An 18592-nucleotide genomic window follows, 5' to 3' on the forward strand; every position below is an offset into this window, starting at 1 on the left:
TTAATTTAGTGGATTTACTCCAAGTTTACATGCATGTAGGTGAGATTAAACAAGCAAACAAAACTAAACAAACAAACAAACCCTCCTACTTCACAAGATTTGACATGCCCAAAATAGCCATTACAAAGTGTGAGGCAGGCGTCTTTTCTGCATAGTTTTTCCCATGCTTTTTAACTCCTGAGTTTACAGCCCTGCCTGGCTGAGTTAGAACAGGCTGGGGCTGCAGCACTGGTGTGTGTCTTGGTGCCTCAGAGCTGCAGCGCTCAGCCTGTTCTGCCCACTTGCTCCATGCATGGAGTGGAAACCTGTGCCGTGGAAAGGTGCAACTGGGGAAATACGATAAGGGCTGCGATGGGAATATTCCTTGGTTTTCAGGAGCTTTCTGCAGCAGTAGGTCTCCAAGCAATTTCTGGAGATGAGATGGTTTCTGATGCAGGCAGACTGCTATAGAAGAATGTCCTGATAGTCCTGGGCAGTACTAACTACGTGTGTCTTTGATTAGATACCACTGCCAAGAGCCAAATGCAGCAAAGTCATTCCTGGTTTACTTAAAAGTGGGAATCCTGGTCAACAGAGGCAGAGGAGCTGCATGTAAGCATAGTCAGTAATGGCCTTGTCTTGGGAGAGGAGCCATAATGGCCAAAGGAAAGGCTGAAGTTGTGTTGTAATTACCCGAGCAGTATCTCCTGTTTGGCTCTTGTTTTAATCAGGCAACACACTTAGTGCACTGTGGGAGATGATATCTGTGTGCCACCTCATTGCTATCTGCTTGTACCTCCTCTCACTTCACTTCCTTTCAGGTAGAAGGGTATTAATAAACCACAGAAATTGCAGATAAAAGTCTGGCATTGCACAGCTGCCTGCGTGCAGTCTGCCAGAAACTTGTGTCCAGTGGTGCCGAGGGTTTGCCTGCTGAGCGCTGCCCTGCCCTCACTCCAGTTCTGGGTGTTCCTAAGGTGACACTTCAGTGCAGCAGGAGCTTCAAATGTGAGGAACTGAGAAAATGTTGGCCTGTTGGGCTGCGTGCTGAGTTCTCCTGCAGAGTCAGTGAATTTCTGAAGCCACAGGTACTTCAGTCATCAATGTGCTCATTGTAAGCCCGTGGGAAAACTACTGCCATGTTAACTTGTTGGGCTGTTCCTCAGGTCCAGCTTTGCATATGGCTCTAGGAACAAAGCTAGAATGGATTTTTCACAGTGGGGAAGCCTTTTAGCAGCAAGCTGCTGCTTATCCTACAGAATAAAAAGAAGAAGAAAAAAAAAAGCTTAGCAGTTTTACAGCAATGCAGTGAGAAATGGACTTAAAATAGTAGTGAGTTTGAGATTTTGCTTGTTCCCCATTGTTTTGTTTTGGCTACAAAGTATTTTAGAAAAGTGCTAGTGGGACAGGGGATGACAGTACCAAGAGAAAAATCCTTCAGGAGAAATAGTTCCCTGCCTTCCCCTCTCTATGAAGTGCTGGAATTAGCAAAAAATAACTAACAAACCAACCTCAAACGAACAACAACAAAAAAACCAAAACCAAAACCACAAACAAAACCAAACTCACAATCACAGAATCACAGACTGCCAGGGTCTGGAAAGGACCTCATCCAGTCCAACCCCCCTGCCAGAGCAGGAGCATCTAGAGCAGGTCACACAGGAACACATCCAGGCAGGTTTTTAATATAGAATAGAATAGAATAGAATAAAGCAGGTTGGAAGAGACCTTCAAGATCATCACGTCCAACCTATCACCCAACACCACCTAATCAACTAACCCATGGCACCAAGCACCCTGTCAAGTCTCCTTCTGAACACCTCCAGTGACGGCGACTCCACCACCTCCCCGGGCAGTCCATTCCAATGGGCAATCACTCTCTCTGTGTAAAACTTCCTCCTGACCTCCAGCCTGAACTTCCCCTGGCGCAGCCTGAGACTGTGTCCTCTTGTTCTGGTGCTGGCTGCCTGGGAGAAGAGACCAACCTCTGCCTGTTTACAACCCCCCTTCAGGTAGTTGTAGAGAGCAATAAGGTCACCCCTGAGTCTCCTCCTCTCCAGGTTAAGCAGCCCCAGCTCCCTCAGTCTCTCCTCATAGGGCTTGTGTTCCAAGCCCCTCACTAACTTCGTTGCCCTTCTCTGGACTTGTTCCAGCAAGTCAACCTCCTTCCTAAACTGAGGGGCCCAGAACTGGACACAGGACTCGAGGTGTGGCCTAACCAGTGCAGTGTACAGGGGCAGAATGACCTCCCTGCTCCTGCTGGCCACACTGTTCCTAATGCAGGCCAGGATGCCATTGGCCCTCTTGGCTGCCTGGGCACACTGCAGGCTCATGTTCATCCTACCATCAACCAGCACCCCCAGGTCCCTCTCTGCCTGGCTGCTCTCAGCCACTCTGACCCCAGCCTGTAGCACTGCATGGGGTTGTTGTGGCCAATGTGCAGAACCCGGCACTTGGATGCGTTAAATCTCATGCCGTTGGACTCTGCCCATCTGTCCAGCCTGTCGAGGTCTCTCTGCAAAGCCTCTCTACCCTCTAGCAGATCAACTCCTGCCCCCAGCTTGGTGTCATCAGCAAATTTACTGATGATCGACTCAATGCCCTCATCCAGATCATCAATAAAGATGTTAAAGAGGATGGGGCCCAGCACTGATCCCTGGGGGACTCCACTACTGACTGGCCGCCAGCTGGATGTGACACCATTCACCACCACTCTCTGGGTTCGACCATCCAGCCAGTTCCTAACCCAGCTCAGAGTGCTGCTGTCCAAGCCATGGGCTGACAGCTTGGCCAGGAGTTTGCTATGTGGGACGGTGTCAAAGGCCTTGCTGAGGTCCAGGTGAACTACATCCACAGACCTCCCCACATCCACCAGGCGGGTCACCTGATCATAGAAGGAGATCAGGTTGGTCTCCACAGGGGAAGACTCCACAACCCCCACAGGCAGCCACTTCCAGGATTCTGTTACCCTCAAAGTGACAAAATCTTTCCTCCTGTTTCCATGGAACTTCCTATGCCTCAACTTCCACCACTGCCCCTTCTGCTGTCACTGAGCATCACCCAGCAGACCCTGGCTCCATCCTCTTTGCACTCACCCTGCACATCTTTACAAACATAAATGAGGTCACCCCTCAGGCTCCTCCTCTCCAAGCTAAAGAGCCCTCAGCCTCTCCTCATAAGGGAGATGTTCCACAATCCTGCAGGCTCCATGCATAAGCAGACAGCTATGCAGATACCTGGAATGTAGTAGCTAAGGTGATTTTTTTTCAAGTGGTAAATGATGAAAAATGCTTTTGAGGCATTTTCATTTCTGTTCTGTAAATGCTTGAGAGTGCTAATGTTTGCTATGGAGCTCCTGACAGAGAAGAGAAGAAAAGCTAATGTACTTGAAGTGTTCTATGTGTTTGCAGGTGATGGCAGGGTCATGGCAGAGTTGAGCACAATGAAAATGTCTTAGAGTCACCTGGTAAGCTGCTTTCACCAGAGAAGTGTAGTGTCACCTCTATGGGCTATTCCCACCATAGTAGCACTGCTTGGGCTGCTACTGACTCACTACAACTCAGGGCAGCTTCCAGCAGCTTGTCTGGTGAAGCCTGGTGAAGTCAGGATCAAGGGAAACAGGATGAATGTGCATCTCAGGTGTGAAACACTGCAGGGAGGCTCTCCAGGTTGGAGAATTTTGCTGCAGCAACTCCATTGTAGCAAGCTTGGTGCTCTGCTGGTTCAGAACTTCGTGGTCTCAGCACTAAAGCTAATCTCTGTAGTGGGACTGTTGAGTCTAGGGCAAAACAAGTGTGTTGTAAGGTGTGAGGGATATGTGGTTTGGGGACTAGGAGACAATAGCAATATAATTGCATTATTTTGACAGATACTGAAGCATTGGTGTGGACACTTACTTCTTTAGAGCAGACCACAGAATCTGGAGGAGGGGTCAAGATTTGCCCTGATTTCACCATACTTACTTGGCTTTAAGGTAGAAATGTAAAGCGAGATGCAAAAATTACAAAGGATAATAGCTTTGGAGATATTTCAGGGCATTGTTTTGCAAAGAATTCATAGCATGAAATCACAGAAGCAGCTGCTTTCCTGGTGGCAAAGCAGATGGGAGGGCTTTCTGTGCTTTGGGAGTCCTTGGCCTGTTAACAACCTGCAGCCAGGAATGTGACATCCACCCTCAGCCAGGGCATGAGCTTCAAATCACCATGGCATAAAAAAATCCCTGCAAAAGATGTGCCTCCACCTGGCACCTGCACTGAAAGGTCCGTGACACGATAACCACAGTGCATCCCATCCACCCTTTGATGATCTGTGACAGGAAATGGTCAGGGGTTTTGAGCCAACCTTGGAAATAGAAGCATTTATCTTCTTCATGCTTCCTAATCCTCTCCTTTTGGGTTCTCTCACACTTCATAGCACAGGTACGCTGTCTGTAGGCTGGCTGGCTGTAACTGTGGCACAACAACTCAGTCCTGATGTTGTCACAATTATCTCTTATTAAAGAGTAAATCATGCTTCAGCCCTCCTGCCCTCTTCAGCATCACTCCTTTAAGCTCACCTTTTGCAACTCTGTGGTTTGTGATTCTGGTGCATCAGCTACATGATCCCCGTCCCAGAGCTACCTGGGAACACATTCCCGTGTATTCATACCTGCTGATGAATCCTGTAGCCTTGCTGGGCGTGGCTGTGAAGCCTGCCTTTTGGTTACTCACCTGTCTGTGCACTTTGGTTTCCATTGTGTACTCCCCTGTGTTTTGGGTAGAGCCCTGTACTACAGCTTAGGTACCTCGTTTGCCTGTCCCCTGTCAGCAGAGCAAATCGCTTTATTGCCATGAATCAGGTAAGAGGAAAGTTCCAGAAGCACAAAGCACTAATTATTGGTGCTCTTCATCCTTAGGAAGCTCAGGCAATGGCAACATGCCCAGCCCTCCAGTCTGACAGAAACTGGGCTGAGAAGCACACTCACAGTTCCTGAAGGATGGGACAGTTTTCTTTGTTCCATTTCCAGACTGACTTTTGCCACATCACATGCTTACTTGCAAAGTCATCTCTGACAAGGGAACTGCATGCTTAGTCTTTCTTACCTCATAGTAGTCTTACCAGGAAGTTGCTCAGATATCTCAGCACAAACCAGAAGAGCCTGTAGATCTCCAGCTGGATTGGGCACAGATGCAGTGAACTGTCTATCTCCATCCAGCCTTCAAGCATAACCTAACTCTAAACCATGTCTCTTAGCATGTCATTTTAATCCCCTGGAGATGGGGATTCAAGCACTTCTCTGGGCAGCTTATTCCATATGCAATCTAAACCTCCCCTGCTGCAACTTGAGGCCATTTCCTCTTGTTGCTTCCACGGAGTTGAAGAGAGCAATGAGGTCTCCCCTCAGCCCCCTTTTCTCTAGACTAAACACCCCCAGCTTCCTCAGCTGCTCCTCACCATCCCTGTTCTCTAGACCACCTTTGTTGCTCTTCTCTGGACACACTCTGGTACCTCAATGTACTTCTTGGAGTGAGGACACCAAAACTGACCCCAGGGTTCAAGGTGTGGTCTCACCAGTATTGAGTACAGTGAACAATCATTGCCCTGGTCCTGTGTGTCATGCTATTCTTGATACAGGCAACCTGTGATGGTGTCTGAGGAGATCTGCCATTTGTCCCCATGTACTGGTGTTCCCAAAGCCTTATTCCAGATCCTTCGGCTCCCTTTTTTCCTTCACAGGTAGCCACCTGGACTAAGATAGCTTTTAAGCTTATGACTAAATCTGGTGCTAAATAACTGCACTGGAGAGTTACAGATAAGCTAATGAGATTCCTTGAGCAGTAGGAACTGAAATTCGTTTTTCAAGATGCCAAGTAGAATGAGTGGCGTGCTAAGTACAGCAACCAAAAGTACTTCATTTCCAGTGCAGAGGGACATCACTGGAAGAATTAACACTTGAATTAAGGTAGATAATTACTGAAGTGATTTAAAGTTATACCGGAGTAAGACTTCAGAATGTGTTTTGCTTCACAGAAGATGGCTCAGTAGTTATGTGCTGCAGACAGCCTTGACAGTGCCAAGAAGCTGAGTGCTGGAGAAGGCCATACGTGGTTTCATGAAGGGCAGCAAGGAAGTTCTCCTTGCACATCTCAGCTGTTCTGGCCTAGGCCTTAGAAGATGGGCTGGCCTTGATGTACATGTGGAAGACCCACGCAGGCACTCCTGCCTTTTGGCATGTCTTCTGCCACCAACTCCTGCTGCAAGCGCTGGCTACAACACTTGCTCTCCCTCCTTGGCTTCAGAATTTATAAACTAGAATTAACAGCAGCCACGACTGGGGCTGTTCAGAGACTTCCCTCTGTTACAATGGTTTTCACAGCCAGGCTGCTGCAGTCCTGCTCAGTATTGCTGTTATTACATGTGCTTTCATAGCTTGCTGTGCAGCAGAGCAGCTGCCTTCTGCGTGCTGGTGTAAGCTAACATTATGCTGGGTGGTATTGTGTATGCTACTGTATTGTTGGCATCTGTCTCTGTCATTTAGATTAATTTGGAAATTATGTAGTGACTTGAGGAAAACTGCTGTGGAATTGGTGTTTGGTAGCCTGAAAAATGTAATTAATCCCAAACCCCTGTAATTGTGTAATAAATGCAATACGGAATGGTCTTGCATATAAAGCAGAGTACTGGAATGTAACTTTTGGTACCTTTTCCTTTTCTGTTTCTTTTTTTGTTTTTCTTTTGTTTTCCTCCAGCATGGGGTACTGCATTCTTTTTGTCCATGGTCTCAAAAAATTGTCTACATGGTTCAATAAGTGGAGAATTACTGTTCCGACCCTCTTTGCTTTGCTGCTGCTGCTCTTTTCCTGGAAGACCGTGAGACAGAATGAAATCTGGCTGTCACGAGAGTCCCTTTTCAGGTATGAATGACCAAGGAGAATCCTTGTGTGTTTGTGTTGTTTAAAATGCTCCATGCCACAGTTCTCTTTAGCACGAGTCCTTCCATTTTGATTATTATGCAAAACACCCACTTTCTGTTGTCTGACAACAGTGCAAAGCTGGCGTCAGCACTTTTTGTACTTATGTGCAAATTTTGGTTCAGGCAATTGGCATTTTTAAGACACACTGGTTTTTAATAACTGCAGTTCTGTGGATCCGCCAATAATGTAACACTTTCCTTCTGAAAGGCATAGCAAATGCTCCCTGTGCAGCCCTTTGGAACAGCAGAGGAATGCTGTGGCATATATTGAATTTTCTTTCTTGATGTCCTTAATGACAAAATTGAGATGCCATGAAGTACCAGACTTAATGTACTGTGTTTCATTTCATTTGATTACTCTTTGCCAAATGTCTCTCTTTACAACTTCATTTATGTATTTTTTTTGCACTGAAGCAGACTGTTTCATTTTGTGTTTTGCTAGCAAATGTATTGTATTTGTCTCCAGCTGCTTTCAGCAGTTGCCCAATTGTGAAGTACTTGCAGAGATGCAGGTGATGGCACATGGGTTGCTTCGCTTTGTTTTCTAACTTATTGGCCAGAGCAAACTTTAACTTACACAGCACTGAAGAGCATGAAATTGGGTTTTGTGTGTATCCTCTGAAGTGGCTGGAGCTCTGTTAGTGGGATTTTATTTTATTTTTTAAATCTGGAATGAGTTTCTTCCCTCTGAGATGATTCCTTGTCTGTCTCCCTGAAACGGTGTTTGTTGTTCAAATAGCAGCCATGGTGACTGGTCTGGGCTTGTACAGCAATCCCCATGAAGTACACCTCTAGTCCAAATTCTTCTGTCTAATTGTGGCCAGTCAGAGGAAAGCTGGATGCTTTTCCAACTTGGATGATAGGGGAATGGGAAGATGGCAATTCCATATGCTGCACTGCATATAGAAAGGAGGTTGACTTGCTGGGACGAGTCCAGAGAAGGGCAACAAAGTTGGTGAGGGGTTTGGAACACAAGCCCTATGAGGAGAGGCTGAGGGAGCTGGGGTTGCTTAGCCTGGAGAAGAGGAGACTCAGGGGTGACCTTATTGCTCTCCACAACTGCCCTAAGGGAGGTTGTAGACAGGTGGAGGGTGGTCTCTTCTCCCAGGCAGCCAGCACCAGAACAAGAGGACACAGTCTCAAGCTGTGCCAAGGGAGGTTTAGGCTGGGTGTTAGGAAGAAGTTCTATACAGAGAGAGTGATTGCCCATTGGAATGGGCTGCCTGGGGAGGTGGTGGAGTTACTATCATTGGAGGTGTTCAGAAGAAGACTTGATGGGGTGCTTGGTGCCATGGTTTAGTTGATTAGGTGGTGTTGAATTAGTTGACAGGTTGGATGCGATGATCTTGAAGGTCTCTTCCAACCTGGTTTATTTTAGTCTATTCTATTCTATTCTATTCTATTCTATTCTATTCTATTCTATTCTATTCTATTCTATTCTATTCTATTCTACTCTACTCTACTCTACTCTACTCTATTCTATTCTATTCTAGATATCATCTGCTATCATTATGTACAGCTCTGTTCACCTGTGTTTAAGAACGACGAAATCTAGCTGGAGTGGATGATGGGAGGACATTTCCTCCTCCTAAGAAGCACTCTTGGGGTGATATGAGTTGCCAAGGGGTCTGTTGCAGAAGGGAAGGATAAGGTTATGTCTGCTTAGTTGGGCACAAATGGTCTTCTGTCCATCCTACATCTATTGAATGTGAGGTGACCATCTAGAAGCCAGCTTGAATTCGGAAACCATGCCACTGCTTCAGTGCAGCACTGAGATGGAACTAGCACACCCTGCCTCAAGGTAGGGATTTGGTGTTGCCCAGGGAATTATGCAGGGCTTGGTGTCTTGGGTTGAGCTGTCTCACTCTGCATCTCAGACCTTGTGTCAACAAATCCAGGAAAGTGATCTGATTTTGAGAAGGCAAGAGTGTAGGTGTGCTCCTGCTGGGTCACTTCGTATCACAGCCTGCCTCTGGAAGCAATCAGCAGCAGATGCCTAGAAAAGCAGTGTGAAAACAACGGCAGCAGTTCCTTCCCAGTTCCTTCCTAGCTTGCACTAATCTGCAGTTTAAAGATTCCTGAGTCAGGTGTTACTTGGAATTTTTTGCTTTTAATAGCCATTGATGGACTTTCCTCTGTTAATGTCTCTAACTGCTTTATCGAATCTATTTATACTTTTGTCTTCTACAGCATCCTGTGCACAGGGCTCTGCTGTTAAATTACACAGCATACATGCCCTTCTGTGCACTGTGAGCCTTCTGCCTGATCACCTTGTCTGGTGTCCCCTAGTTCAGTGTGCTGAATGAGTAGTGACTAACCATCAGCTCATCATTTATCCTCTGCCTTCCACACCTTTACCCTGTGCCCTCACCCAAGGTAATTGTTTTCACACTGGAGTCTGCTGGTTTTGAACTCTTCTCACATGGAAGCTGTTCTGCATTTCTGATCCTGCTTGTCAGTCTTTGCTGGATGCTTTCAAAGTCTAATCTGTCACTTTGTGGAGACCAGAGTCACCTTTCAAGACCTACAGTAAAGCAGGATGGGTTTCTGTTTTATGTTCTCTTCTACGAATTCCTGATCTTCCACTTGCCTTTTGTGACCTCTCATAAGCACTGGGTGATATTTCCACAGCGCTATCCACCCAAACTCAGATAGAGTCACAGAATTCTTTAGGTTGGGAAAGACCTTTATGGCTATAGATTCCACTGTTAACCTAACACTGCCAAGTCCCCTGCTAAACCATGTCACTAAGCACCACAACTACAGGTCTTTTAAGTACCTCCAGGAATGATTACTCAATCACTTCTCTGGGCAGCCTGTTCCAATGCTTTGCAACTCTTTGCTGAAGGATTTTTTTCCTGATATCCAATTTAAACCTCACCTGGCTCAACTTGAGGCCATTTCCCTTTGTCTTTGTTGCTTGTTACATGGGAGAAGAGACTAACACCCACCTTGCTCCAGCCTTGTAGTGGGTTGGAAGGGTAAGGCCAAGAAGCCTCCTCCCTTCCCCCTTGTAAGGTAAAAGGGAAAAAAAATTGAAGGGAAAGGAAAAAAAAAAACCTCACAAGCTGAATTAGCAAGGCAGTGGAGCTATATTTACAAAGCAGTATAGGATTTGCAGGGGAATATTTACAAATTTACAATATCTACAATATATACAAAGATATACAATAAAGTCACACAGAAATGAGAGTTCCTCCCTCGGCTGAGGGGGGTTTCACACCTCCGCTCTCCCCTCTTTCCCCCTTTCCCCAGAGTGGGATAGAAAGAGAGAGAAAAGAGAGAAAAAAAAAAATGTTAGAAGCAGTTCGTGTTAATTGGAAGGGAGTTAATACAGGCCTTTATCTGGTCTTCAAGGCCAAGGCCTTGGCAGAAAGCCCAGCACAGAGAGAGCTGCAGCACGAAGAAGAGGCGGAAGCAAGACTGACAGAGAAGTGCTGGAAATGCCCAGTTCACTCCCAGTTCAGAAGGTGCTTCCTCCCACTTCACCAATGAAATTAGTTTAGATTATTCTTTCTGTTTACCAACTTCCGTCCACCATATTCCCTTTCTTAAGGGGACAGCCTCAGCCGGTGACAAGCCTCCTTTCAGAGAGTTGTAGAGAGTGCCACCCACCTCACTCCAGCCTCCTTTCCTGTAGGCTGAAGAACCTCAATTCTTTTAGTTACTCTTTGTAGGACTTTCACTATGAGACCCTTCATCAGCTTTGCTATCCTCCTGTGGACACACTCCAGCATCTCCCTGTCCTTCGTGTGGTGAGGAGCCCAAAACTGTGTGCAGTGTTTGAGGTGCTGAGTACAGGGGGGTAATCACCCCAGTCTCTCATCCTGCTGACCATGCTGGTTCTAATGCCAGCCATCTTCTATTGGCCTTCTGGTGTACCTGTTGTGAGAGGATACTTACTCGAGGAGAAACGTCTGCTTTACAGACATCAGCCTGGGTGCAGATTTGTGCAGACATGGAGTATGGGTACACACTCTCTGATACTCGTGCCTGTAGCAGAACTGCATTTTGTCTGCCATCTTCTTGCCCTACCCTCAATACCGTGAGATACTCCTGAAGTCTTTTGCAGTCCGCTTTAATTCCTGCAATGTGATTCATGTTGGAGTCATCAGCAAATGTGTTGCCTCCCTGTTTGCTGCCTTTTCAAGGTCCTTTGTGAACATGTGAAGCATCTCAAATACCACTGCATGTCTCGTGGGAACCCTGCTTGCAGTCTTCTCTGATCGTAAAAACTGTCCACATAATCATGCTCTTTGCTTGCTGTCTTTCAGCCGAGTATTGATTCAGGACAGGACCTTCTCACTTGCTCCATTTAAGAAACTGAAGTCTTTAGTCAAGGATTTTATCCAGAGCCATTTGAACATTGAAGTGCACACCACTGATTTATGCAACTCTGCTCATTTCTCCAGTGGCAGCCTCAGTTAAATGATAGGATACAGACTACAGCTAATAGCAGCAGTGGACAAGAAGCTCAACAAGAGCTCTCAGTGTGCGCTTGCAGCCCGCAAAGCCAATCAGATCCTGGACTGCATCAGGAGAAATGTGGCCAGCAGGGCAAGGGAGGTGATTCTCCCCCTCTACTCAGCCCTGGTGAGACCCCACCTGGAGTACTGTGTCCAGTTCTGGAGCCCCTATGACAAGAGGGATCTGGAGGGGCTGGAAGGTGTCCAGAGAAGGGCCACAAGGATGATCAGAGGGCTGGAGCACCTCTCCTACGAGGACAGACTGAAGGAGTTTGGGCTGTTCAGTGTGCAGAAGAGAAGGCTCCGAGGTGACCTCATTGTGGCCTTCCAGTATCTGAAGGGGGCCTACAGGAAGGCTGGGGAGGGACTTCTCAGGATCTCAGGTAGTGCTAGGACTAGGGGGAATGGAATGAAGCTGGAGGTGGGGAGATTCAGGCTAGATGTGAGGAGGAGGTTCTTCCCCATGAGAGTGGTGAAGCCCTGGAATGGGTTGTCCAGGGAGGTGGTCGAGGCCCCGTCCCTGGGGGTGTTTAAGAGCAGGCTGGATGAGGCTCTGGGCAGCCTGATCTAGTGTGGGGTGTCCCTGCCCATGGCAGGGGGGTTGGAACTAGATGATCCTTGTGGTCCCTTCCAACCCTGACTGATACTATGATACTAGGATACTATGACTGATTTTCTTTGGATGCATATTCCCAGATGCAATGGATTTACTGCTGTTCATGGTGATTTATTGTAAAACCTCATTTACTGCCACTTCAGTTTGAGGCAGTGTTTTAGACTTGCCCCTGTAAAGGAGAGGCTTCTGTGTGGCAGCCTCAGTTCCCCTGTAGTGAGCACTGGTGCAGGTAATCCATTTAGCTTTTCTGCAGTGGCCTTTTCTTCTTCCAGCACTGCTTTTAGACCTCCACCATCTGTTTGCCTGAGGGGATATTTGGCAGATTTCCTATATCTGATGTGTTCCATTGATGGCTTTGGCAAGTTTTTTCTTAAATCTCTTTTGGTCTGCCTAATTAGGGTTTATGTTTAACTTGCTGAAGTTTGTACTGTTTTTGCTTTTTCCTTCTGTAGCTCTGACGTTTACTTTTGAAAGGGTGACTTTCTTTTCTCATAACCTGCTTTTCTATGATGTTTGCGTTTCTGTTGTCCTTTCAAGATCTCCTTTGATAGAGGTTATATATCTCTTGTGAAGTCTGTGGTATGATAGGAGTCGTCTTCTTGATAGGAAGGCAATGCAAAAGAAGAATAGAATAGTATAGCAAGAAGACAATGTCATACCATGACTGGGAGATCTTTTTGGAGGAAGAGGAGGAGGCTGTACACAGGCTGATTGTGAGAGGAGGGAGAAGTGGATGAAGGCATGTGCAGCAGCAATAAATTAGAAAGGACAGAGCAGGAGGAAGAGAAGGAACAGTAAAGAAGTATGAGGAAAAATAATAAGGAAACAGAGCAAATCTATAGATGTGGGAAAGGAGACTTAAAACAACCTACTCAGTAGTGTCTGTTGGATCTTTATTTTAACCAGTGTGTGCTGAGAGAATCTTCACTCCTCTTGCTAGTTCTTTATTCTTCCTCCTCCAGCTGCTGCTTTAATTAATTACTTCTTTTCCCCTCCTTTTACTTTTTTTCACTTTAGCTCAATTTTCCATTCATCCACTTTATTGAAAGTGTTTTTTCAGGGCTGATCTGTCTCGATTCCCTTGGCTGAGACCCATTCTGTTATACACACTTGCTATGCTGGTCAGTGAGATGTTAGTATACTCAGCCTGTTACCAGTTCTGTGCTTACACCACATTTTGACCCCTTCTCAGGCTTTACCCTGCTTTGATATACCTGTTGCCATCTTTGGGGCATCCTCACTCTTAGTCTTCAGCCCAGGAGCCAGTTTTTCATCAGTCTCACCAGGATCCTGGCTGAAAGAAGCAGTGTGCCAGAGAATGCTGCTGTCTGAAGATCTGATGCACCCTTCATAAATGCACAAGCATAGGTGCAAGGGCTACATGAGAAGCAAATGAACTACAAAAAATGGCTAAGTACACAGAGATCTAAATGTTTGAGGTATAGTGTTCCAAGAGAAGCCCCACACATTTTGTCTGCAGGTGGGCTGAGAGGGCTTTGTTGTTAAATATTTAAGGAACTGTCCCACAGAGCAAATGCACAGGTCAGGAGGTCAGGCTCCATGGGCTCCAGCTGCAGTTTAATGACTGAACCCATAAGGAGGAGGAAGTGAGGGATGTGGGCTAACCCATGCATCCTCTGTACCAACCTGTCCAAGGTTTGTCAAGCTGCCACATTTCCTGCTGCTACTGGAAAGCATCTGCAGCGCTGCCCACGTTTGTGACAATGCCTGCAAACCCAGTGGTACCCAGCAAAGGAACAGTATAAAAGTGGCACTTCCTTCTTAGCAGTGTTGTCTCCCAAGCCAGATCTGCTGACTTCAGCCATTTGCAAAAGCAGCCCAGCCCCAGAGGTGGCGTTGGCTGCTGTGCGGTTTTGTGAATGCTAACCCGTCTCCCCGGGCACCTGCTGAGGCAGGAGTGGCCTCGTTTCCTTCTAAACTGAGCACTTTTCATATGGAAAATCAGGGAAGCCTCTGCCCTGCACCCGGTTCCTCTACAGAGCAGGAGACTTTTCCCAAATGAAGTGGGGAAAGAATAATGCTGGCATTTGAGGTTGGAAAATACCACTGGCATTTCATTTATCAGGTTTATGGCTAGGCCTTTAGTTGTGCCACGGAGAGGAATTGTTATGTAAAAGGGCTTTGCCTGTTGATTATTTCCCATTTCTGTTGCCTATTGCTGTCGTAGAAGTCACAAAGGAGGAAATCCTTTGGAGAGGTGATGGCGGGCTTGTTTCTGACCAGAGCCAGCTCAGTGCCGTAGGTTTTCAGAAGGGCAAGTGTGTGCTGGGGAAGAGGGAAATGGGAGTTTGGAAAAGCACATTGGAAAATCAGATTGAAATTGTGAAAGTCTGGGGGCTTGCAGAAAGCAGAATGGAAAAACATTGTGTTCCACTTTGTTATTTATACTCCACCCTTTCCTGCTTGGCTTTAGTTATGGACGTTATTTCCTCTGTCAAGGAGCAGAGTGTTCTGGCTGGTCAAGAAGCAATTAGCAGGAGTGTTTGCATAAACTCGCCTAAAAAATTCCCCTTCCCATCCATGGCTGTATTTGCTGCTGCCTCCCAGAGCACAGAGATTCCAAGCAGCCCGGATCATCGCTGTGTGCACTTGCAAAGTGAAACACCTCCACAGTTCCCGGGAAATAAAGAGGTCAGGGTGCGCCAGCAGTGGGATGCAGAAAAGAGCAGTGTAAGAACTCCAGCTGATTTCTGCCTGCCCTATGGCATCCACCTCCAGCAGAAGCACACAGATGAAAGAACCCTTATTAGTGATGGATTCATATTAGGATTCATAATAAATTCTGCTTAAAGGGAAATGGCCCAGAGTTAAAATATTTAAGCATATGCATCTCTCTGTTCTAACCGTGTCCCTGAGAGCTGGGGTGTGTGTGTGATGTGCATCTCACCCTTAACTGTTTGCTGTGTTTCTGCAGGGGCTGTAGCAGAGCCAGCAACTCTCTGCACGTAGCTCAGAGAGCAGCAGTTTTGAGTGCCTGTCCTTGTCTCTGCCTATAACAGTAGCACCAATGTAATGGAACCCTCCCTGTATAAGAATTAATATTCCAGTAATGCCCAGAGGTTGTAAGTGTGTAGTTAATAGCTCCCAAGGCCAATGGAAATGAACACAGCTGCAGCAGTCCCACATATTACTTGCTGCTGCTGCAGCATATCTTTGTGAAAACTAATACAGAAAATCATTCTCTTAAGAATAGCATCAATTAATGGTTTAATTCCGTCATTAGTCACGAAATGTCTTATTCCTGTAGTGCTCCCAGTAAGCAATGAGGAAGTACCTGATGATGATGAGGCCAGATGTGAGGTCTATTTTTCATGTCAGTAGACAAACTGTGGCTGTGTTGTGCAGAACTCTGTAAGGCAGAGCTTTCTCAAGCAGGCATTAGCAATGCTTGGTACCACTTGGCTACAGATAACTAAAAAGAATCCTATTTACCACTACAGTTCTTCAGTGATGTTTTACAATTCTCAGCAAAGGGTTTCTGCAGCTGTGGCTGCGTTTTCCCCGTGGGGGAGAGCCAGTTCACCCTACTGTAGAGGCTGTGTGCAACCCCATCTCATTATGATTAACTTCCATGCCCCCCAAAGTTAAACAGGAGAGAGAGAGAGACAAGGCAAAGCAACAAGATCTGGGAATTTCCTAATCTTCACTTTTCCACCTGGAGGGAGGAGGGTCAGAGATAATGGCAAAGAGATGAGACATCTAGCAGGCATCTACTTGTGAGCAAGAAACAGCGAGCTGTCTGCTTCTGCATAAACAGATTCATCTGTCCTTATTTCCCATTCCCTCAGAGAGCACCTCTTGATGTGCTGGAGAGGATTCTCAAGTTAAACAGGGTATTGACTTCTCTGGAGTCTTGCAGGGCAAATGTTTCCATGTTGTATGTGCTCCTGTTCTTTTTCTTTCTCTCTTTAGCCTTGAAATGGCATTTCCTCTAGCTGTGCAAGGTGTACCTTGCTTTCTGTGCTCTCAAGTAAATAAACATATGTTTACTCTTCACATTTTGTGGCCTCACTATGGGTGTTGAGTCCAATAAACACAAGGAAGGGGAGGCAGAGGGGAGTGGTGGTGTGACTGGGCAGCCACATGTGTCAGCACTGTGTTGTAACACCGGAGCCTGCTGTTCACCGGCTAACGGTCAGAGTCCCATTTGCCCTCCCCTCCTGGCCACACTCTGCTCAGCACTCAGCAGTGCATAGGTGCTCGGTCAGGACTTGGAGCATGCTCTGCATCCCCTCTGGTGGCTGCTGCCTGTGGGAACAGTACCTTCTGTCTGGTATCTGGAGCTGACAGATTTAAATCAAGGTTTTCATAAGGTGCTTCATGAAACAAAATTTAAGCAGGAGCCTGTTATGGCTGTGTTGTAGAGAGTACTAAGGTGCTTTCCATCTAAATATTAGCCTTTGAATTTAATAATTCACCTTTTGAAATGCAACAGCATTGGGCCACAGAGAGTGTTGGGGTGTTTGTGCTAGGGGTGCCTGCAGAGACAGTGACCAGGATGAGCTGAATTGCTGCCTCTTGTTTATGGCTGCCTGGGGCAGATGGTGTGCCAGTGCATGAGGCAAGCTTGAGGTTGCAACAGGAGTTGTGTTGGACAAGGGCTCAGCAGGTGACAAGGTGCTCAAAATCCAAGCAAGCTTCTCAGAAAAAAAGGATCATGAGAAGAAGGTGGACCTTAGGAAGGCAGAATAACCTGGCCATTAACACCATCCTGCTTCTGTTCCGCTTCACAGCTCAGGAGTGAAGACTCTGCCCCACAATGCCAAGGTGCACTACAACTACGCCAATTTTCTGAAGGACCAGGGCCGTAACGTTGAGGCAATCTACCACTACAAAACTGCTCTCAAGTAAGTCCCTTGAGGGCCTGGGGGTGCTCCACCTGCATGATGCACCCTGGCCCTTACCCAGCAGGCATGGGACAAATTGCCTTCTCCTCATCTGTGTCTTCTGGGGTGGGGGAGTAGGCAGCTTTGCTTTTAGAGGCTGTGAAAAGTTTGCTGGCTTGATGTTGCTGTGTCTTTAAATGAGACTGCCTCATTTCCCTCCAGGTCCGTGTGTCTGTGGTGTGTGTGTGTGCACACTTTGATATATGAAATAGAAATGTTACCATAGCTACACAGAGAGCAATGAGGTGTCATTTATGCAGCTGAATGTATGCTGGTAAGCAGGAGGTAGTTGTCATAAATGCATTTGCTGGTTCCTGGGCCATTTATCTTAGTAAATTGTTAATGGTGCATGGCTGAAAAATGCCAGTGCTGTAGCCATCTGAAGTGCAGTAATAATAGTAGTACTTACTACCTGTATTGAGGCTCTGTCCACAGGGCTTTGCATGAACACTAAATTAATTGATTCTGAAAATGCTCTTGTGCAGTAACAGGGTAAATGTCATTATCAGGGGAAAGCTGAGCAAGAGGCTGAATTACCTGGCCCATAGACACAGGGTAAATCTGGGCTCAGAGTTGGTCTGTAATATGGGACATCATCTGTGGACCTTCCTGACCATGTGTCACGTGTGGATGGGGTCATGTCCTGCAAGCAGCATCCCTTTGCTTGCTGCTCCTGCCAGTGCTGTTACTGTAGCTCAGCTGAGGCCTCTGCTGCTCCCCACTGCCCAGTCAGCACTTGGTGCAGCTAGCAGGTCTCCCCAGTTCCCCAAACCTCTCCCTTCTGGTCCTGGAGGACTGGGAGAAGTGACAAGCATCTCAGGGAAAAGGGTGGGAGGGGCTGGCAAGGGAAAGAAGAGATAGAGCGTATACATAATGTCTTTGGGAATAACAGGCATGGGAAGGACAGACGTGGAGTGGCTCTGGTGGACAGAAAAGGCAGAGCTGAGCTCCACAGTGCACTTCAGGAGGTGCAAGAAATGTTCTTTCTTGGCATGTGGTGTGGGAAGCTCCAGAAATGATGTGTGTGTTTTGTCTTCTGGCCAGCTGACAGGGTTATAACAAAGGCTCTCCAAGGGCTCCTAACTTATGCAGATTTAAGCTGGGAGGACTGGAGTTCATTGTCACTGAACCTGGTTAAAGGTGATTTTCAGCTCTTCTGCGCAGCCTCCCATTCTATTTTTCTGTGCTGGGCATTTAGGAAGTCATTTGGAAAAACCTTCATCCTGTTTTTTAATGTTTCCAGGAATGGCAAACCCAGCACAACCATTAGTAAATTATACTGAAGGATAAGTGCCTTGGCTTTTGAAAATGCCCTCTATTACTTTTAGTCTGATTTGTTTAACATCAGCTTCCAGTTACTGGGTTCTTTTACACCTTCAAATGCTGCACTGAAGATCACATTATCAAAAACCCATTTTCCAGAGAGCGATCAACTCCTCCCTTAACCTGCTGCTTGACACAACCCCCTCATGTAGCTGCTGAGGGTTTCAGTGTTTTGGCAGTCCTCCAGTTGTTCCTGTAGCTAGTCTCTCAGCTTTCTCCAGCTGACCACTAAAGCCCATGGTAAGTTAAAAAAGAAGACAAGACTAAGAAAAATTACCCACGTGCTAGTACACAGAGTAACATAGCTGCTCCTCCTGACGTTGCTTCTGCTGGTGTAAATGGGATTCAC

At 46.7% G+C, this 18592-nt stretch overlaps 1 protein-coding gene across 1 annotated transcript in view; it reads left to right on the top strand.

Moving 5' to 3' along the window:
- The window catches only part of TMTC1 (transmembrane O-mannosyltransferase targeting cadherins 1), a 200167-nt gene that overhangs the window by 141027 nt on the left and 40548 nt on the right, over positions 1–18592 (top strand). The window contains exons 10-11 of the mRNA XM_068141758.1: positions 6708–6872; positions 16768–16881. Coding sequence (XP_067997859.1) covers positions 6708–6872; positions 16768–16881 — 279 coding nt within the window. The remainder of the gene's footprint in view (positions 1–6707; positions 6873–16767; positions 16882–18592) is intronic.

Source organism: Melanerpes formicivorus, unplaced genomic scaffold (assembly GCF_026170545.1).
Source record: "Melanerpes formicivorus ecotype bairdi unplaced genomic scaffold, bMelFor1.0.p_v2 SCAF_8, whole genome shotgun sequence".
NCBI lineage: Eukaryota > Metazoa > Chordata > Aves > Piciformes > Picidae > Melanerpes > Melanerpes formicivorus.